This window comes from Haliaeetus leucocephalus, unplaced genomic scaffold, assembly GCF_000737465.1.
Source record: "Haliaeetus leucocephalus isolate CR32 unplaced genomic scaffold, Haliaeetus_leucocephalus-4.0 Scaffold636, whole genome shotgun sequence".
Taxonomy (NCBI): Eukaryota; Metazoa; Chordata; class Aves; order Accipitriformes; family Accipitridae; genus Haliaeetus; species Haliaeetus leucocephalus.
Genome location: NW_010973072.1, coordinates 2,323,649 through 2,346,964, shown reverse-complemented (window position 1 = coordinate 2,346,964; position 23,316 = coordinate 2,323,649). Strand labels below are relative to the sequence as shown.

At 36.9% G+C, this 23,316-nt stretch overlaps 1 protein-coding gene across 2 annotated transcripts in view; it reads right to left on the bottom strand.

Moving 5' to 3' along the window:
• Positions 1-23,316, bottom strand: part of RBFOX1 (RNA binding protein, fox-1 homolog (C. elegans) 1) — a 293,981-nt gene that overhangs the window by 145,245 nt on the left and 125,420 nt on the right. For both annotated transcript variants that reach the window (XM_010578434.1, XM_010578433.1), the window contains one exon: positions 388-630. In XM_010578434.1, the coding sequence (XP_010576736.1) occupies positions 388-630 (243 nt within the window). The remainder of the gene's footprint in view (positions 1-387; positions 631-23,316) is intronic.

The following is a 23,316-nucleotide window of genomic DNA, read 5'->3' as shown; positions in this document are numbered from 1 at the left end:
TTGGTTTGGGTTCGTTAGGGTTTTTTTTTCCCCCAAATGAATGCTTACGAATACTCTTTTGCAATATTTTTCCATATTGGACTTAATCAAACTTTATTATATAATTCATGGGCTTGTTATTAATCATTTTGTCTGTCTAATACTGTAGGAAAGGAATCTACAGATTCTACAAAGCTCCCACACTTACTAACAGGCTCCAAAAGCAGTGAAATTAAATTCTCCAAGTTCAACGATAAACTTTGACAGACTTTCAACTTGAAATGGTGAGCAATCCTAACACAAATGAAGTGCAAAACTGTTAAGTGTAACGTAAGAATAAACATTATCAATAAATACACAGGTAACTTGAAACATACTGCTTTAGAAATAGCTGAAACTTTGACTTACTGTGGCTGTGCCGGAGACAGTTTGTGCATTTGTGTCAGCTGCACTCTGTTCAGAGTGTGTCTGAGCAGGAGGGTACATGTTTAACGTGTGCTCTGGAACAGTGGTTTGGCCTGTGTAGTCTGGAGCTGGATGAGGATGTGGGGCTGTGTATTCTGCAGGGATACCATTCTGAGGTGGAGCAAACTGGGCTGAGGCATAAGGCTGTGCCATTGTGTCAGGAGGTGCTGTAGCTTCCTGATTACCCTGTAAAAATCAAAGGAAAAAAAAAAAGGAAGAAGAAATGTGGTGTGAGATAAAATAAGCGGTGATCCTGCACATGTAACGCAGAATGTGATGATAGTATTCTGCTAAGATTGCTGGCCTGAAAAGGCCACGATGGTTGTTCCTTGAGGAGAAAATTTCTTATGTCAATTAAACCCATCTTGCTAACCCTATTAAATCTTATTATAATTAGACAAACAAATCTGCTGTTCTTTGTAGATATTTGTAGACTATTCTTTAACTGGGAAAGTTCAGTGAAATCTACCTGAACTAATGCCTCAGCTCAGACAATGAAGAGGGACAAAACGCAGTTTATTCCAAAGGCTACTGAGTGCAACTGCCAATACAGAGCTCTGATAAGGTTAGCCCATGGTTTGTGATCCATTTCGACTTACCGTTTGCAGAACACAATATATGCAACCTACACGCAGAGCAGGATTTGGGTGCATACTGTTAACATAACCGTATACTGAAAATATTTATATGAAATAACACTCTATGCGATATTCAGAAATACTTTGAGGTACACTGTATTGAGCAACCGCATGCCACAAGTGCAAAAAAATAATGAGACCCAATCAGAATATTAAACATTTGAATCTAAAAATGCATCACTTCAAAACCTTAACATAAAAGAAAAATTCTATGGTGTAGGCTGTCAAAATAGATTTAAGAACTTTTAAGGCTTTAAATTTGAAGACAATAGTATTTCATTTCCATATACAATAAGCCTATACACTTAAAAAGAAATGCCCTCATGTCTTTAGAGATATATCCATCTTAATGTTTGATATAATAAGGGATAGTCGAGCATGTTAATTTATCAGTTAGAGACTTCTGACTAAACGCTCTGCTCATACCAAATAGTAATAATTCTACGGGAGGAAATGTACAGAACAATCTTTCAGAACCAATACAAAAGATATCCAAAACATGATGCTGTAGATGACACAGCATTAGAGGCCATTAATACAGGGACTATCCCAAACTCAGATGAGCTGATTTACAAGATAAAATTAACCCTCTAAATATCAAAATAATGTAAAATGAATATTTGAGTAAAACTTTAATTAGTTTTTAAAATACTCTGTTATTCTCCCACCAAAGCACATACAAGTACCCGCACAGGAATATTGTAGGGATTTTGCTAATTTGTATTCATCAGTCCTTGATTTCCTAATTTCAAAATAGGCTGGATGAATAAAAGACATTCTTTTGCATTTCCTACTTAAGGACATTTCCAGATAACTTCAACTAATTCAGACGTCAGTTCTCTGACCTGAAGTGGTCCTAAACTCAAGAGCTTTTAAGAATTTGCAAAATCACGGCACAGGAATAAATCTTGGTACATGACAGGCTTAGAAGGGAAAATTAAATTTTCCTTTGTAAAAGGCATTCAGTGTGCCCTAAAAAATTAAAACCATCAACCATCTTTAAAATGAAAACAGAGACATTTACCAACTTCAAATGGTTAAGTCAGTAAGTTTCATTTGCATACATCTACAATCATTCCAAGGTTAATGCTGCACTGAAACTTGCCCTGTTTAAATTTCAGTGGACCTTTAAAACTCTTGTAAATGTATACTTATACCCTCTTATATTAAAATGGCAAGGTCCTTTCTTTTACCTAATATTTTCACTATTAAAAAAAAAAAAATCCAGATGAAGTAAAAACCAGCAATGACTGGAGTACAGCAGAAACATTTATGAACAAATGTTAAGGATGTATTTTTAAAACTTGTATGTGAGGCAGGCGACCTTAAATTTTTTAGTCAACCATTTCAGGAAGGACTTCAGCAAGTGGTAAGAATGCATAACTGGTAAGTATGCACAACAGCCAGTCGAACTTCTGCCTATATAAGCATTTTCACTATGCTGGCTTTGAAACCTCAGTAGCTGGTTACTGCTGGTCCTTAAGCTATTCCTTCATGTCAGATGCTAAACATGGCATTAGAGTCAGCAGCTGTTAAAAAAGAACAATAATGGCAACAAAGGGACCAAGGGCTAATGTCCAGGTGCATTTGATCTAAAGGTTTTTATACTACCTTGAGTCCTAAACCAGATGTTGCTGAGACCCCCACTGTTTCTCATTAACATTGAGAGCAGTTCCATGAGACCCTAATTAATATTCAGAGCATTCACACTTAGTGCTAATTACAGCTAATATTTAATTAAGAGGGTTGAACTTTTATATTCTTTTTACCAGCAACTCCAAACGATTCACTTTTTAGATCTATCATAAAATGGCAAACTGCACTGGCAATTCCAGCACCTTCATGTTGCTGAGACTTTTCTACCTCTTTCATTAGACTTGTTAAGCTGAGGTGTGGATCACTTATTTATAACCAAGACCCCCTTAATAAGTAAACAATAAAGGGTCAGGTGTTTGTTTGCCTTTTTTTTTAATATAGCTTCTACATAATCAGGGATTTACAACCTTGCCATTAAACAAACCAACAAAAAAGCCCCACTGCACTTAGAGTAGAAAATTGGCATGCAAGATTATCAGTCCAGGAATTGCATGTTCATTAAACTGGGGGGGGAGGGGGGCAGGGCAGGCGAAACACTAAAGAAATTATACTTGCACACTCTACTGTAGGCCATAAGTTTAAAATGATAGCTACAATAAATCTGACTTGTTCATCTCTTAAAATCGGTGTCTACTGTAGCCTTCCCTAGCCTTTAAAATTAGTGTGAATTTATGATTCACAGTTAATCCAATAGATGCAGTATTACAATGTACTATAAAAGCATGTATGTATAAACATGTTCTTTACTACTTACACAGGTATCAAGACAATAGCTTATTGTTTAGAATATGAATTTATATCAAGAACAATGCAGTGTCAACTAACACACATTTGTATATACATGTGGTTGATGGAAGCCCCAGACTGCACAAGAGACAGATACATTTGAATAGATTTTAAGGAACAAAAAATTCTTTAAATATAATCACCTAAAATGTTCCTTCCTTGTGCTTTTTAAAATACAGTGAACTAAAATGAATAAAAGAAATAATAGATCGAATGCATTAAGTTGAAAACACGAAATGGCCCTAAAAGCAACAGGAAATATTGATCCTAAATTAGCCTATGAACTCAGGTATTAGAGTAATCTCCAAACTGCAGATGACAGTACACAGACATCGCTTAATACAACCTAGGCATGAGAGGCTAAACAGAAGTTGTCCCTTCAGATTCAGTTCCAAGTATCTTTAAGATTAAACGACCCCTTAATGCTCACTTTGTGCATGGTTTTTAATAAAGTAGTTGTTGGCAACAGAAAGAAGAACAAAGGATGGCAGACAGTCAGGCTCTGCTAAATGTTCTGGCCTGAGTTTTAATGAAAACCACATTTCAGCTGAAAAATATGCTTTACGTGGCAGTGTATAAAGTCAAATTTATTGCTTTCTGGTTAAATGTTGAACTCTAAAGAACAAAAAAAGAAAGCATTCCAATGATGTAGGTAAGTGAAGTTGCTCCTATTCTATATATATTACTCCATTTGAAGAAAAGCTTAGAATTTAAAATGCTCCTAGTATCTCAGATCTCAACATGCCTTTTCAGCATCCTCTGCTCTGAAAGGATTTCATTATTAAGAAATGCATGAAAAGTGTCAAAACATAATAAAGTAAGCTTGTTATGTTTGTACACAAAAGACAGAGCACAGAAAATATTACTTATGCAGTGTTCCTTTTTAAAAACACATTTGCAGCATAAAAATGTGTTCAATGAAAACCTTTCTGCTTGCCTGCATTTTAAAGTCTAAGTAACAGTTTATTGTTTGTTTTACTCTATTTTCTGTTTGGTGTGTTTTGTTTCTTTGGCAAGAGATATTTCACATTTAGAGAAAGCCTCTCAAACTGTAGTTAAATGAGCCAAACTGCATCATATCCTTAGGGCATGGAAACAAAGAAGAAAAATGCAACATTACTCTGTAAACCTGCTGGTTATAAGAACGGCTCAGTTAGATATACCAAGCACAGCAGAGACACATAATCGCCGCCGTAGTTCGCCCTCCTTCAGACTTAAGCAACAAAACATATATTAGAAGTCTTGCATGCAGTGGTGCAGCTGGTTATAAGAAATGCCATGGCTTGGTGAAAATCAAGAGTTTCAAGTGAAAATAAAAGTGAAAATACCTGCTGTACCATCCTGCTCCCTTTATTCTCCATAAACTTAGCAGCTGCTCTAGTCCCGGGCCATACAGCATCTGCCCAAAGCAAGCATCAATTATGGATGAGGGTGTGTGAGCAATGTAATGTGTGCATGAGTGTGGATGATAGGGGTGTTGAAGGAGGGGGAGCTAATGCAAGGCTTACTGACCTCCCTCTCAACATCTGACTGCTCCCAAAACCTAATCCAGATGGGACTCTTTCAGTTTGCTGGGCCTCGCCCCATCAATCACAGCAGGCCACTCCTCTGTCTCCTGCTACTAGTTATAGAGTGCACCACTGAGCAGATGATTACACACAAAAGAAGAAAAAACACAGCTTGACTACATTAATAGCTGTTTGAAAAACATTAGAAATGCTACTATGGAAGTTGCCGGAAGCTGAACAGTTTTGTTTTAAAATTAAGACGGCTGTATTCAAAGTTACAAAACTAAAACTTCCAGTGCTTTGGCTTTTTGATAGCTACTATGTACAGTAACATGTGTGCATTTCTATGTGATTAATTCATCCTACATGTGGTAGAGTTAATACCAATAAGATTTCTATTTTAAAATTGCTGAACTCCACAAGTAAACCATCAATACTGAAGTAGCCTGGTTTAGATTAAATGTACTTTATCCTTCCATACAAATGAAATATAGTTTCCTTTTTTTTTTTTTTCATTTCATGACATCCCTCTTGCTTAGCAGGGAAAATATTTCAGAAATGCTTCCAAGGTTTAGTTCTGTGAGGCACTTTAAGCAATTTAATGCTTCACTATTAAAGGAACTTTCCTAGATGCTTTGGAGGTAGTTTTAAAGTGATTAAACTTCTAATTAAATGACATAATAAAGAAAAAAAAAAAAAACAAAAAAACAAAACCACAAACCAAAAAAACCACCCTAAGAAGATACAGACAGCCCCAAAGAATACATGTTTATAGCCACTCTGTCACGGACTGCCTACAGACACAAGAATTCAGAAACAGGGCAGACATGTAACATGGGAATTATTCTTACAAATGTTCAAATTCTAAGGGGTGGGCAGAACAGCAGATAAAGAGCCATCAATTCATCACTAAACTTATATTCCAATTGAAATATATTGGTTTTGTTTAAAGTGGCAGTGTAATTCTTCCAGATTTGTTCCTGGCACTCCCCAATTAATGATAATAAAAGCAGCCACTTCAAATTTTTCAGAAGGAATCAGACATCCAACCACACTGGACCGATAATCACAACTGACTGACTCTGCAAGCTTTCTCTGTTGTAGCTTAATTATCTGACCAGGCCACTTGACTCAGATCATTTGCTTCTGCAATCATACAAAACAAATTCTCCAGCCACCTCTGTTTTCTGGAAGGTTCAGTACAGAATCAAATTCAGATTTCATTTAAAAAACAATCTCATTCCAAAAGGAGGGTATCCGCAAAAACAAGGAAGATAATGCAAAATAATTTTTTTTTTTAGAGAGCTTAGGGGAAAAAGGTAAGTAAGGAAGCAAGCAAGCAAGCAAAAGAGAATTTAACTAATGAAACATCACAACACCCTGCAAAGCAGGAAGGTTACATACACTTACTGCCATTTAACAGAAGGCAGCAAACAACTTACCAAAAACTAAGCCCTAGTCCAAATTCCTGCCTGCATTCAAGACCACGTAGTATTATGGATGTATAGATACATACGAAGAAACCATTCCCTCTGACACCTTCATTCTCTTCAATTGTCACTGCTGAAACTTTCTACTACTTTTATGACGCTGTGATTTATTACACTAGCTTTCCTTGTCTTACCTGACAATTCTTTCTCCTGCTATTTCCAATGGCCCAAATGGACATGACTCTGTTATACTGATTTGTTTTACTTCCACATTACCATCTAAATCTTTCTTCTTTTTTTTTTTTAATAACTTAAGTGTCCTCCCTGTGCCTTACTTTCTCCAACTCTGACTCAGGTATTTTATACAGGTCTTTTCAACTGCAGCTCAACCTTCTATTCCATCAACCAATATTTTTCTTTTTTTAATACATGGAAAGATTTTTTTACATCACATTTGGAAAACATGAGTCTCCAAAATTGCCTGAAGACCCATATAGCAAGAGAATCTGGAGCATACAGGTGTATGATAGATACAGGTGTATCTACAATTCATTTTCACAATGAGAATTGATTCTCAAAACTTTTCAAAAGAAGGGTATAAAAGGAACTTGTCCTTTCCCACAAGTCAATATAGGAAAGTACACCTAATCTTATTTTACACTTTTACTGGAGCATACAGAAGAAGATGATGCAGCATCCTCGTACCCAAACAGAAGCGGGGCGGGGGGGGGGGGGGGGATGATCGGATTGTCAACATACAAGGTGCATAAAAAGCTGCCTGGAATACTGGTCTTTAAAGCAAGTAGCAGTCAACATTTAGAAGTCTAACTGTCAGTAAGCTATGAGTGCCATCCCTTGGGCATCAAGGCCAGGTCCAAAACTGTTGAAATCTTCATGAGAGACTTGTATGAAGTGTCAGAACGCAAGCTCACACAATGACAGCAAATAAGGGGAACAGTTACAGGGTGTCTTGAGAAGCTAGAGGAATGGGCTGACAAGAACCTGATCAAAGTCCTGCTCTTGGGACAGAAAAAGCCCATGCATTGGTACAGGCTGTGGACTGACTGGCAAGGGAGCAGCTCTACAGAAAAGGATCTGTAAGTCCTGGTGGACAGTAAGTTAAGGTACAAATCAGCAGTCTGCCTTTGAGGCAATAAAGGCTAACTGCATAGTGGGCTCCATTAGCAAAAGGATGGTCAGCAAGTTGAGGAAAGAGATCATTCCTCCCTGCATAGCACTTGTGAGACAGCATCTGGAACACTGTGCCCAGTCTAGAGTCCCCAGGACAGGAGATATATTTGCAAACTGGAGAGTTCAGCAGCGGGCTGCTGAGGCAGCTGGAGGGCTGGAGCACACGACACAGGAGGAGAAGCTGAGGCACCTGGTTTAGCACAGCCTGCAGAAGAGAGAGCTAACAGACAACTTAATTGCATCTTCTCCAACTTAATGGATGGTTACAGAGACAGAACCAGACCTTTCTCAGAGCTACAGAGTGAAAGAACAAGAAGCAACAGTCAAAAGTTGCAGAAAGCTAAATTCTGGTTGTCTATAAAGCATAAAATAATGGATATGAGGGAAGTTAAGCATAGAAACATGCTGCTTGGAGAGGTCGTGTAGTTACCCCTGATTTAAAAAGGGATGTTGAGATCAGATGGCCTCTGAAGTTCCCTTCCAACATACATTATTCTATGATTCTGTGTGGTTTCAACAGTAGCAGGGTAGTTTCAAAATGGATTTTATACTTTTATCCTATTTGATGACTTTCCTCATACAGGATTTACTGACAAGGAAGAGACTAGCTACAACTTCTCATCCGCTTTCTCTCCTCAAGAAACAATATCTCACTTCTTTGAGATGGATTTGGAATGCTTTCTTAGCAAAATATATTTACATTTGTTTAACCCACAGCCAGAGAAGTATGGAAGTGGCAATTATTATAGTGCATGCAAGACAAGAATAGTTTCACAAACACAAATTAATGTTGCAAACTATGACATGTCTTAATTTTCTCCCAAATGTCACCATTTTCATCATATGTAGAGGAACACTACCTTGACAACTGCATCTCCATAGAAAGGAGTATTTTTCTCTGCCTTCTGCATCACCTCTAAAACAGTAACTAATATAAGCATGTTAGCTTTCTAATTTTATCTGTAATTTTTCTACTGAAATTAAATTTTATTCTATTTCATATATTAATTTATTGAAAATCACTGCCACCTCATAAAGCTGAATTGTAGTAAACCTAATACGTCTATTTTCTTATTTTTCAGTATCTAAGAAAGTGGTTGAAAAAGCCAATATTTTTTTTTACTGCAATACTGATTGAAGATATGGGATTTTTAAAGCTGGATCTGTTCCCAAATCAGTTCACAAGCAATTGTGACAAGAGAAGTAAGAGGTTAATGCACTGAAGAAACAATCAATTGGAGTTGGAGAAAGAGGACAAAGCAGCAGGCATATATTATGCTATATTGACATAAAAGATTTTGTCCTGAGAAACCATTTCTTAATAATCTTAAGTCTTCAAATTTGCAAGAATGAAGGCAACGAAGACCAAGTGGTAAATTACAGGCCTTTAACAGAAATGGTAAAAAACATCAATCTGTTTTGCTGTAAGCTAGCTAACACAGTTCTCCGAGCTACCACAACTGATGTTGTGCATGAGAGGAAAGAAACACGCACTACAACCATGTAGCCTGCACGTCTGCGAAGCAAGAACTGTTGGGCCTTATAACAACAGAAAAAAATATTATTCATAGCTCAAGCAGTGGAAGCAGCAGAGATGTGTTGGCAAGACTATTTTATTCGGAGGTACTAGCACTTCTGAGAAGCCAGATATACTAGCCCAGTTGACAAACCATGCTTATGCAAGCAAGACTCTGTCTGGTCTTGACACAACCCTGCATCATGCTTTGTAAGCCTTTCTTCTAGACCCCACTGAGACTATTCCTACCTTGTAACTTACACACAAGCATAAGTATTTCCAGAATTTTAGAGTCAAAAAAACTTCTCTAAACTTATTGGTCAAGGACTGGACATTCCAAAAGATCGGAGTCTGCAGAGGGGAACTGAACAACAATCAAATCCAGTTGCAGGTGTATGGTTTGACAGATAATTTCTAGGAATCTGAGAAATTCTTGTAACATAGCTAAAATAATTCATTTAAGATTTGTTGTAAGTAGAATTCAACATCTCAATTGCAATTTACTCCAAAAAAACTAAGTGAATTTCTCAGGAGATTGGGATTGGATACAGCTGTGGTTTTTAAAAGTGTTTAAATCAGGCAATTTAATCCTTCTGAGGATAATAGGTACACAAAGTTATTCCCAATTTACAGATGCTGCCTCATCCAGAGTATAATAAATGAACTGCTTTTTCAGTTGATTTCCTAATAGACATACCACAAAATATAGCAATGTATTTACCAGCTTTGTTAGCTGCAGAAAGTGGTGAACCCACAGTCACGTGCAGAGATGACATGTTTGAAGGCCATTTGTTCTGGAGAAACCGTATGACAGTTTCACGTGTACCTAATCAGTTATTTTTCATGTACAAACAAATGATTTTTATATTAAAAAAAACCACTAGGCAGAACGAGTGATGTGTGTGACAAGTATTAGATACAGAGAACCAAGAACACAGGACTGTAAACAGGCACAGTGCTTTCACTGTTCGGCCTAGCAGACTTTTGTCTGCTTCACAAAAGCACCACTGAAGTTACTGCATCAAAATGCAGCTTGCCCTAGGTATTCAGATTTGTAGTAAAACAAGGCTACAGGGACAGAACGAGCAATGTTACACAAGACTGAAGGGCAGCAGCAGTTATTTGAGCACAGGCTGGCATGCCATCTCTTTGAACGGAACACTTTGAACGACCTCTTTTAACCAGGGACACAATCTTTCACTGATGAGCTGCAATTTAGCCTCAGAAAAGAAAGGGGACATTTCTCTTCATAATCCCTCATGCTGAATAATTTTCTAAGGCAGTACCACAATAACCAGAGTTCATCCATTATATGTGAAACAGGTCCACATTTCAATATCACAAATGGGAGGATCATTACTTGACTCTACTGAAATAAGACAAGGAACATAGGCAGCTAGTAAGCGAAATGAGAATGTAATGCTGTAAGTGGTCTTAAGCAGCAAAGCTGACCAAAGATCATACCTCCTTAGCTATTTGTTTGCAAACATCGAAGTATACAGGGCTGCCAGTTCACTTGAACCAGTCAGGTTAAGTGAGAGTGATCATCATAAAACTGTCCGAAATGAACTAATGGGAGTTGTTTTGTTTTACTTTGTTTAAACCAGTTAAATTTAAGAGTCTGATTTACATGGTAAGCTCCATAAAGTCAATGACATGATTGAGTTTGGGAATTTGGAGGAACACCAGGAAGATAAGCAGCAGAGGCAGAAAATTAGGCTTCAGGAAAAGAGACTTCAGCTTATCCAGGGAATTGTTAAGAATCCCTGAGGTTCACTCATGAGAGGAAACTGTCCAAGGTAGCTGCCTGATTGACTGAGCCATTGATTAAAGCGAACTTCAGCGTGTAGGAACAGACCATCCACTATGAAGGAAGATACTTACCAGAAGGCCCACGTGGCTAAGCAGAAAGCTCCTCAATGAAGAAAGACACAAAAAGGGAGCATACAAGCAATGGAATCAAGGTTTGGCAACAAAAGAGGCGCACAGAAGTATTGCTTGAGAACAAAATCTAGAAGGTTTTTTGTCCGGCCTAGCTGGAACTAAGACTAGTGAAAACATTATGGCCGACAGGATAGGATTCTACATACCAGGACTGCTTGTTGCAAAAGTTCAAGGATAATGCTGATGCAGGGAGGAGACAGCCTTGTGATGAAAAAGTCATCATAATATAATGAAATACTTCATGTCTTTTTTATTTCAGGTAAAGTCTGATCCTAAATCATTGCTCCCAAATCATGGACAGCATGGGTAGCGAAGGAGAGGGACAGTGAACAATGGAGATGCAACAGGTTAGGGACTACTTCTCGAAGCTGGATGTATTTACATATTTGAAGTGTTAAGGCATTCAACAGAAGGTGTGGAAGGAGTAGATCACCGTGATCATGGGCCAATACCTAATAAACTACAAAAAATTATACTGATAGGGGAAGTCCCAGATGACTCAAAAAGCTAACATTACTCCTGTCTTTTAAAGAGGCAAGGAGGACGATTCAGGGAACTACTGACCACTCAGCCTCATCTCAGGCCCTGGAAAGAGCATGGAGCACATCCTTTTGGAATCCATTTCCAAGCACATGAAGGAGACTTAGGTAATTTGAAAAGGTCAACGTGGACTTTTCAGGGGAAAATAGTGCTTGATCAACCTGGTTGTCTTCAAAAAACAAGAAACAACTGGCTACAGAGACAAAGTTAAAGCACCAGATACAATCTACCTTGACTTCAATAAAGCTTTCAGTGCTGTCTGCCATAGCATCATCCAGGCTGAGAGCTAAGGAAGGAAGGGCTGCACACCCAGATGGGTTCAAAACTGGCTGAACTGCCTGGCTTTAAGATCAATGACTTAATGTCTGGCTCATGACCAGTAGTAAGTTGAATACCTTAGGGTCAATACTGGCTCTCACATTGTTCAACAACTTGGAGAATGACAAAGCGTGCTTTCTCAGCAAATCTGCAGATAACACTAAACTATGGAGCCTCAATCCAGGGACATCTTGATAAACTGAGGACTGGGGAATCAGAATCCTCACGTAGTTCAGTATGGACAAATGCAAAGTTCTGCACCATGGGCATCATGGAATAATAGTTTGAGGGAATGAAGTTCATTGCACATTCACTGAACCCCTTTCAGTTTTAGTCTGTATATAATAAAGGTATTAAAACACAGAAATGTAATCTATATTAAATAGTAAGTGCATTGTTATTTGCCCTTGAAGCAGATTGTTCATACACTATAAATCTTTTAAATCGCAAATGAAATGCTATTATTTCCTTCTTTCCCACCATAAAAAAACCCCAAACAACTCATCTGTGTATTGTTCGTGGAGATCCCATGCAATAATGTCCAAATGTATGTGGAAATTGCATATATTCAGCATTTTACCTGCAATTTTTCAGCAGGCAGAATTTTTGGTTTTATATGTTCAACCTCAATATTTTAAACAAATCTGGCAGAATATTTATGAATTCAATATGTCCACAAATCATACTTAACAGTTCCAAGAGACAAGAATTGTGATCTTCACACCCATAAACTTGTGATTAAAATGAAGTTATTTCAACAGAGCCGAATATAGTTTTATAGGTAAGAAATCCAACATTCTGCTGTTTCCCTTCTTTAAATTTTCAGAAAAAAAAATATAAAGAATCTAGAAATTAACTGTTTTATCATTGCTTTCAGACAATGCCCATTTCCCATCTCTGTTTAATTTTAAAATTTTCATAATTTTGTTATTTATGATGGAACATAGATGACCTGAACTGCAATGACCAACTAACACAGCAATGCCATCTTGTTTAATACCAGTTAAAGCGGCATTCATTTTTTGGCACTGAAATGAAATGATGGAACATGATCTTCAATGTTATTTACTTCTAAGATTAAAATGACTAGCAAAATATCATTGGGCACAAGGAACACACAGATTGGCTTCCTGCCTCAGCTATACTTTGCTATGCTTGTTTACCACTGAGATCATTTGTGTACTTCAGTTAATGTTTATGTTAAGATGCTGTTATAGCATTAACAAGTAACTGTTTACTCCAATGATGTTTGTCGTCAGCAAACTAAGCCACAATACTGAAGAAAGGTAAAGCTTTTCTCACCAATGAGATAAAAATGGTGATAAGATTTGCCTGTGCAATGCAAAATATATTTCTAAACACTGCTGAATGTCACAACTGGCTGAAAATAAACAAAAATCTATTAATAGAATGCTACAATGAATCTGCAGTTATGAAGAAAATGAACAAAAGCTTTTAATGGTTCCTATAGCATTTGAAAGACTTTCACTGACTATACTGATTGGAAAGTTCTACTTTGTTAAACCTCTAAAAAGCTTCTGTTACTACGGAAGAAATGGCCAATTTGTCTTAGTATTTTAAATTTCCCCATCTGTAGGACAGGGACTAAAACTGCTCTCAAATCTGCAGAACTATATTGCTTCTCCCTGCACATATTCTTTGGAGATTTGTTTTTTTACTAGCCCTTCTTCACAAGACTGAACATATACGTATGGTAGTAAATCTTGCTATAAAGCTGGCCTCTGCTATATGCCATAGGTGCTTAACCCTGGTAAGCTTAAAAACCATTGCTTTGAACAGTACATTACTTTAAAATAATATAGATTGTGGGACTGGGTACAAATGATCTTTCTCAGTTTACAATTTTATTTTGTGCCTCTGCGTGTAAGGAAGGGAGGGCTGATGGAAGGAAAGGTATTTCCAAAACTGAAACAGCACTGAGAAAAACTTTGGCATATTGACCAGAAGCATACGGCTAATTTACAGCAACCACATCCAACAGCATTTGTGTTTATACAGGGCAGCAGCATGTATAACAGCTACAGCATCCAAACTCTGGAATTAGTAAAAATAACCATCTACGTAGACTATTTTGGGAGAGAAGTGTTATAGCCTGAAAACTGCTTTTAATCCACATGAAGTGAACTGGCTGTCTTTTACACTAGAACACTAGATTAAATAAGGTATCGGAAAATGTTGGAACAGTTCAGTATTTGCACACCTAGTAAGATAGAGAATACAGCAAATGTGTTAGCATTCTAGGTGCAAAAGAAATTCAGATTAGGTATTGCTACACAGAAATTGATAGCTAGTAGGTATTCAATCAGAAAAATGGTTTTTCTTTTAAATATTACAATCACATGGTATAGTACATCACTTGTGTCAAGTTAAATTTAATCATATCAGCACACTTAAAGGAAAAAACTGAATACCTACTCATATACCCATGCCAAGAGGGATTATATGAGACTTTATGAAGTCTTTTCCTTTTATTTAATATTCCGATATCTGTATAGAACAATTTTGATACGTATTATACCCTCAAACTAATCTATTCCATTGTCTTTTTAATGCACACCCAGCATGCCTGAACTCATAGTTACAGTATAACGTGTACTGTCCATTACCTACTTTCTTCTGAAGTCTCCCTGTGTAAAAGGAAAGTCATTTTCCTTGAAGCAGCAACAGGGATAATGAGAGTGTTGCTAATTTTTTGAAAGAGAAAGCAACATCATTGGCTTTCTACTAGTTAAGCGCACATTTAAAAAGGAACAATAATTTATTAGCTCACTAATGCCTACTGATTTTTGTCAGCCTTAGTAGAATCAGGTATGTGAAGGACTGTGCTTCAGAAAAGGTGTTTGAGCAATGCAACACAGAAACTTGGTAGGCTTTTACTGAAATGTACTTTTTCTACATATGTTTAATGGCTTATCTGAAAAACAATGAAAAATGATCACTATATAATCCATCAGAAATAAACCAGTTTTCAGCTGCCAGAGACTAAATACAACAACAAAAATGTAGAAACATGGATTTTATTCTGGGAAAGTAACTGAAACTGTGAAGTGGCACATATGTCAAGAATCCACTTTGGCAGACTCAATCCACCTCAGAGGACATGAAGACTGTATAAATAGAACTTAGGCTCCAAAATAGGGACCTAAAAGGCAGAAGTCTACCTCTACAAATGTACTGCGTTTATTCTACTAAGCCTGTTAGTGAATTCCCCTCTCTTATTCAGATCCTGATTTAATTTTCCCTATCTTTTAAACTCTCCTCTGCCTCCCTCAGTCTTCTTCATATCCTCCTTTATTACTTCCTCTGCATCTCCTTTCTACACTACCTGCAAAAATCTGATTGTCCCATTTAATATTTATTACAACAATTGAGAGTACAGGAGATGCAAAACGCTATCTGACATGGTAACGCAGTAACTATGTGTAAGTATGAACATGAAAAGCAATGGATGACCTTCATATATACACCTTAACTTTCATGCAAAATATCTAATATAATTGTGAACTATTCTGAGCAGAAATCTGAGGCTACAGGACTAGTACAATTTGGTGCATTTTTTTGCCTGCTCCCATTTATTCTAGATACCATTGTAGTCAAATAATCCAGGATTTGGAAGATGCAAAGATATGTTGGAACTTGACACAACTACGGCATTTTCCAGTTGTTGGTCTTAATGAAGTGGTAAGTATATTAACCACCTTGAATAAATAACCGCAAAGGGTTCACTGCTCATCAATTGACTTCATGTGGTAACAAAAATGTTCAATGTTTAATATGGATTCTTAAATTATACAACTATTAATATTTCCACTGCCTAAAGTTCTAAAGAATTAGTAGGGAAAACAAAAACAAAAATAAAAACACACACACAAAAAAAAACAACAACAAAAAAAAACAACAACAAAAAACCCACCAAAACCCCAAAACTCAACAAAACAATGAGCTAATTTAAATTAACCAAAGGTGAAAAAGTAGATTCAAATCCTGCAATAGAGAGGTGTGCAGTGACTAATAGCATCAATCAAGAAAGGCAATGCGCACCAAATTCAATTTTGGTGTCTGTCTCACACACACACACACACATATATATGTATTCATGCTATCAGACTAAGAACCAAATTCAGTGGGGAGTTATGAAGCATAGTAAATTAATCTGAAAATGTTGTTTGCTAATAAGGATTATAAAATATTTTTTTCAGATTATTATTTTAACCTCATTTTAGTAACACAGGTTGAACACCAGTTAAATAACCTGAACTCAAGACCTCTCACACACTTCAGAAGCAAACAAATTATGATATAAAATATTTGCAATTAAACAGAGAATATGACATTAATTCAGACAATATAAGCAGTAGACATTGTAAAAGTCTCTATTGCTCTATGCAGAAAAGTGAGAGTAAGGGTGAAGATACCCTGAATTTAAATCCTGGTTTCTGTATGTCTTGGGCTTTAACAATTGAATACATTTTGCTTTCATTTCTTACATACATAAACCAAAAATTTAAAAGCATAGTTTGCTACTAGAATTTGTTGGCTGACATGTTACATTCTGTGAATCTGAAAGAGCAACATCATTGCACCATTTCACTTAAGATAATAATTAAAACCAAATAAATTAGTAAGTTACTACAAACCCTGCACTGAACCGCATAGCCCAGCTAAACGGTGGTTCCCATTGCCTTAGATGAAGAGGGGTTTTTAGTAGAATTACACAAAGCAAAAGGGCAAATAATTTAAAACTAGAAGCAGAGCATCTAACATACTGTGTAGAATCTCAGTGAAAGTAAGCTTTCCCTTAAGCAATGCAACTTTCTGATGCAAACTCCACGTTAATACTGTAACTTGCATGTCCTCAAATTCTCTTATTTGCCTGCAAATTTTTAAAATAATCTCCTTTTTTCAGAGAATAATCTCAGTCAAGTTTTATTCAGAAATCACCGGTGGTTCATCTACAAACAACACTGAGTTTTGAAATACAAATTACTTCAGAATTAGAACAGGATAATTAATACAGCCCTAACAAAAACCTCTGCAACTGCATTTACCAGGTGTGTACCCTTAAATAATCACCTGCATGTTAACTGCAATCTAGAAAAAAACCCGACCCACAGAATTCAGACAAAAGCTAGCTTTTACATATGGTTTCACGAGCACAAAAAAAATCTGCCATAAATATAAAAATAATCAGAAGTAGGTGAACATACTCATAAGTATGTATAGTGCCATTTTGTACTTCCAGTCTACTCAATCCAGTTAACACGGTAAACTGTCACCAACATAGATTTCTGAAAACCAGTAGTAGAACAGATACCAATATTCATAAATAATTGTCTTGAACTAATCTCTTTTTTCAGGTATGAAACTTCTATTTCCCAGGAAACCTTATTGTGCAGGGTCATCTCTGACAAAGGGAACTGCCTCTCTACAGAAATTGCAAGGTTTTCTTAGTGATCATGGAAGCAAAAGAGGAATTTTAGATGTTTTCAAGAAATTAGCTAGATAAATGCAGACACCCAGAGCTTGGTCTCCAACAAGGAAGTCCTTTCCTCTGAACAACAGTTCACTAGGATTAGAAGTTCAGTAGAATCCAAACTTTTTATATTCAAATATAATCCAAAATTTTTGCACATTGCTGTAAATGACAAAGCATTGAAAGTATTTGGAAGTAATAGGGCAATTTGCACAGATTTTTGCACAAGGTTGCATTTCATTTTTAAGAGACAACTATGTTCCGTGAAGATACTCTGCAGAACTTATTTTTTTGTTTCACATATCAGTGCTTCTGCTTTGCAGAAATTTTTACAGCTTTTTAACTCTAAGCTACTGAATTGAGCAAGAACAGTGAAGTAGAAGCATAGTTAAAGGTGCAGTAAGTCTGACCTAGTTACTGAGATACTATGTTAGATTCAGTTCTGGGATGTGTACTGTTTTTATGAATATACTGCACTTTGCAGTCAGATGATCAACAAGGAAATGACACTGCCGAACTTGTCACCATCTGCAAGCTTAGAAGAAATTTGGGAGCTCCTTACATGCATTCGCCCTATCAGCTGGTTTGGCTTTTTGAACCCCAAAATGGTTCAGTATATGCAACTCAGTTCTCCACTGAATCGGACAAATCCTGGACACATAATATATATTTGCTGTCTCAACCGGAGGACTGTGAGCCTCCAGCTAGAGAGCATCTTAAAGCACTGCAGTCATTTCTGCAGTGATCTGTCTGGGTACTCCTTCCATTTAACAGCAACCGTCAGGAAAACAAGCAAAGTAAGGAACAATTTGGGAATATCCCTTCGCCACAAATCAGGAAAATATGCATTAACTATTCTTTTTGCAAGAACCATTCATCTTGCCAATTTGTTTTCAGATACGAGCTGAGGCAACTAGATTTGGAAAAAGTCTACACTTGTGAACTCAGAAAAACAAATACCCTCGCTAGCTTAAAAACACACATTCACTCACATGAGGAGAAAGACTGCAAAAGAATAAATAGTTGACCTGAGATCAGCGGTGAATGGAAAATGGAAATTTGCCTAAAATCTCAACAGAAGGTATGGTAACTTTAAGTTATATAACTGCACACATCAGATTGTTTGTTATTTTAATGGATTTAAAGTATTTCTCCCCTTCTGTTTAGGTTCAATAATACTTTGATCTAAAACCAGAAAGGTTGTCAGAGCATTCTATTCACTAAGGAGACAGGAGAGGAATGGTAAGTCGAAAGTGGCAGCTAGACCAATTCTATCCCTGAAGTGACAGAGAGGCAATAGGTACCGGACAGCCTAGAGGGTACAGACAACATTTTAAGGATTTGCACATCTGTGCTACATTGGATTATCCAATTTAAATAGAAAAAATTAGTTTTAAATTCTGTTTTAGACAACATGTATCAGCTGTGAAAAATAAAGAAGTATCTGGCTATAGGATTTAAGAGCATTTAACTACACTCTTCATGCTATGGTCTCTAGCCCAACCTCCTGCTCAAAGCTGGGTTAGTTATGCAATCAGACCCAGGGTCTCAGGGCTGGATCCAGTTATTTTTTGAAAACCACTAAGGACAGAGCCTGTGCAAACTCTCTGGGCAACCTGTTCTGATGCTAAACTGTCCTCATGGGGAAAGTTTTTCCTCATACCTAGTTGGAACCTGTCTTGTTCCCATTTATGTGTGTTGCCTCTTATCCTCCCACCATGCACCTCTGTGAAGAGACTACCTCCTCCTTCTTGGTATCCTCCTTGCAGGCATCGAAAGGCTGGTGTTAGGTCATACTGGAGCCTCTTCTTCTCCAAGCTGAACAAGTACACTTCCCTCATCCTCTTACCACACAGCACGTGCTCCAGCACATGAGCATCTCAGGGGCCCTCTGCTGAACCTACTTCAGTTGACCAACATCTTTCTTGTATTGGAGGGCCCCAAACTGGGCCAAATTTCTTAGATGTGATTTAACAAGTACCAGCTAAAGGGAGATAATGACTTCCCTCAATTTAGTGGCTAGGCTCCTGTTTATACAGCCCAGGATACTGTTGGCTTCCTCTGTTGCCAGAGCAAATATACTATACTAATATGACTATACTAATCCAGTAGAAATTCACTTGGAATTGTTGGAAATGTTTATATTACACACTGACATGGAGATCCATTCAGATGTGAGCAGGTCAGAACTGCTTACAGGAAAGCCAATTTTGAGGGGCAAAGTGGTGATGACTCAATATCTTTCTGTGCAAGCAGACTGACAGCCTAAGAAGCTTGGGTCGTCCCACTACAAACTTCCTGGTTCCAAACAAGAAACAGCTCTGCCATTACAGAAGTTTCAAGCTGGAGTCAGAATTTCAGGAACAAGGAATTCTAGTAATAAGTATCTGGTTTTTTAAGAGCGTCCTGACCAATTTATTTTGCCTCTAAGAATCAAAGAAAGCTCTATAGCCTTTCCCCATAGCAGCCACTACCTGGCATGATCACTTGAACGCAATAACTGAGACAAATAGGAGAGGGAAAGCATAGGACAGACGGTGGGTGGCAGAATGCATATTTTCAAGGTAAAAGTAGATAAAGATATCAGCACTAGCATTTAAACGGGGAGTCACATCACCCACCATAAACCAGTTACATAATAGGTTCCTTAAGAGCTAAGAGAGCTCTTCACCCTACTTCTACCCCATTTAACACATTAGCTTGTACTAATGGTGAGCTCTCATCCAGAAATACACAGCACCTCTGCCTGTGGGTATTACCACATGATGCAAATGAAGTTGTAAAGAGAAATCAACTCATCAATCACAATCACAAGGGGACACTGAGCAACGCAAAAGGATTAGCATTTCAGCCCCGCTCAGGTCTTTCTATCACCACTCTACTTTAATTAAATACCACCTCAAGTGCTTTATTACCATTAGAAATCTCAGTGTTGAAGGCTAGCATTCTGGAATCTAAGTGCTGAAGCTAATTAGAAATGAGAAAAAGAAAAATGTTCATTAAAAATTGCAGGATTCCCCTAACAGAAATGATCGACACCTTGGAATAAAGATTTGCCTTTCTGTGGATTTAGAGTAACATGTTAAATAGCTTTCATTAAGCGGAAACCTTTTACTTTGAACCACATACCTGCCATTGTCTTTCATAAGTAAAGCTAGATTTAGCTGTATCTACCAAACCACTGTTAGAATTTAAAAGATTCTTCGCTTTATGGTTAGCTGATAAGAGCCTTAATTCCTCTTCTTCTAACATTTGATACACTAATTTAAATTTTTTCAGACTTGGCACACTCAAGGGCTTTTTGCCTTACTTCCCTGGATATGCATAAGCTAGTCATTACTATTTATGAAGGCGATGAAAGAAAACATTAAACAGTCAAAGAAATATAAATCTTAGATTCTAACACAGAGTGCAACAGCAGGATTAAAACCAAACCAAAACAAAAAAAAACCTGAAGCAAATACAAAGACATTTACAATTCAAAGCAATACAATAGAGCTGAAAAGCAGTTTTCTCCTCCACTTGACTGCCAAGTGACCTGACTCAGGATTTTACGGCTTTCCCAGGAACAAGCTGATAATATCAGTAACATCCAAAACTTAGCAGTGAAATTGCACTGTCATGAGCAAAAGTGAGGAGCGGACAGAACTTCTGATTCGAGTGATAAAGTAAATGTTTCTTAATTTTTAGCTATGTTAAAAGGGAAATATAAATTTGTTTTCTGGTCAGCACATTTATTAGATACATCTACTTTTATACATAAGAAATGAATAAGGCCTATACATTGCTGACAATCCCACTCAGCTAATTAGTGTGGGGCTTTTTTGTTCAGTTTTATGTATCAGACTTATTTTTCATGTCTGAGCTAAATGATTTCCCAAAGCAAATAATACCCCAAATATTAACAATAAAAAAGACCAATAGTTTTTAAAATATAACATATATTCTTATTTGAATAATGTCCAAAAAGATCAATTTAAATTTAGCTTAAATTTATTTTTTTAATGTATCAATTAAATGCTTAACACTAATAAAAATACTTTTAATCCCAAAGGAAACAGACGGCTTTAAATAGTTTCCTATTTCAACATATGGAAGCCAATCACTGAACTATGAAGGATCAAATAGAAAACTCTCAGTCATCTTTAATTCATTTTGACTAATAAGAACAAAATATAAGAAGAATATAACAAATAAAAGAATCCAACTTCTAATATGACTGGTTTAGTTTAAACTGTAATGGAACAAGGAAGGATTTAAAAATATTTGTTTGAGCTACGATATTAGATTTTGTTCATAGCACTGATTTAGTTTTTGGTTTTTAAATTAAGAATTTTTATAGAAAATAACAATTTGTGATGCATGTACTTTTTTACATTCATCTACCACTTTAAACCCCCAAAGATTATAAATTCCCCTCTAGACTGTTCTCTTGTCACGAACATGCATACAGGAGCTCCTGGAGCCTCCTCTGAAACAAAGCTGCTCTCGAAACAGGACACAAAACCCATTCACAAATGGATCAATTGACAAAAGTTTTTGTCAGAAGCCAGCAAAAGAATAAGCTGTGCAGGTAGCAATGAAGGCATGAAAGAGCTACACTGGTCATTTTGGGGGTTGGCCAACATAGCAGAGATGGCTTTTCTAATCCGGCAAAGCAAATGAAAACTATATTAACCTGCAAATTAAAGAAGAATCAACACACCAGTTTTAGTACTACTGTGAAAAGCGTCATCTCCAACAACGTAATTGTAGCTGATGCTTTGGAAAAGTATTAAGAGCAAATGATTCTTACCCTGGTCTTATCATTGCAGTTTTCTTCAGTCAAGGATATAGAGGTTTGCCAGCTAAGTCTGTGTCAGTTTATTATCGACTTGAATATAATCAGTAGCTTAAGTGAATTAAACTAGTTTATTTTCCATCTCAAGCAACATGCAACTTTCCTAAAGCTGCAGCAAAAGTTTGTCATTTTTGCTTCATTTCTTCCTATAAGCTTATATAACAATATACTTTAAAGGTGCCCCTGCACAATCCTCAGCTGGTGGGCAGAATTGTACTTTCTTTAGAATATTTTTTAGGCCTCCATTTGTTAAAAGGAAAAAAAGGCTGCTTAGGCGTTTCATGATTTCTGTGCAGAACATTCACTATGTGGGAGTGCCTCATTTACATAGTGGCATGTGGGTAGGATTTGGACAAGCACACTGAAGGATATGACAATCAAAACCAGATATGTGGGAAATCTCTTTTAAATGTAAAAGGCCTCACCCAGGTTTCACCAACTTAGGTAAACGTTATTTCTACGGGACAAATGAATGCATAAACTACTCTTGAGGTAAAAATTGGCTTCAAGCACTGCAATTTCTGTTGCGTACCCAATTACACCCAAGATTAATTTCTTATTCTATCCTAGGTCTAGCACAGCAAAAATCAACGAGAAATGGAATTTTGATCAATGTTAAAGATTTGCATGTGATTTTTCCAGCTAATGACATGCAGAACAAGTTATAGCTGATTTCTGCCACTGACATTCTGTCAATTTAATAATAGATCCCTCTTTTGATGTAACTTGACTGCCATTAGCATTCCAAATATAGTGAACTGTTTTGTTAATATCTCTACAGAAGAGAAAATTGAAGTAAAAAATGTAAAACAGAAGGCAACCTGGGCCAGTTTCTTGTGCACAGCACTTGTCTTTAATCCACTGCTCACTGGAAATGTGTAAATCCAGTTCCTTACCGGACTGGGACAGAGTAAAATTCCCGTTTCGAACCAATTTGAGATTACTACCCTGCAAAAAATTACTCTGCAGAAGCCAACATGAAAGTTTGATTTTTCAGGCAACAGACATTTTGAAGCACTCGATGAAACTGCCCTCTTCCTCTAAAACTCAGCTGACCAAAGTGACTCATGC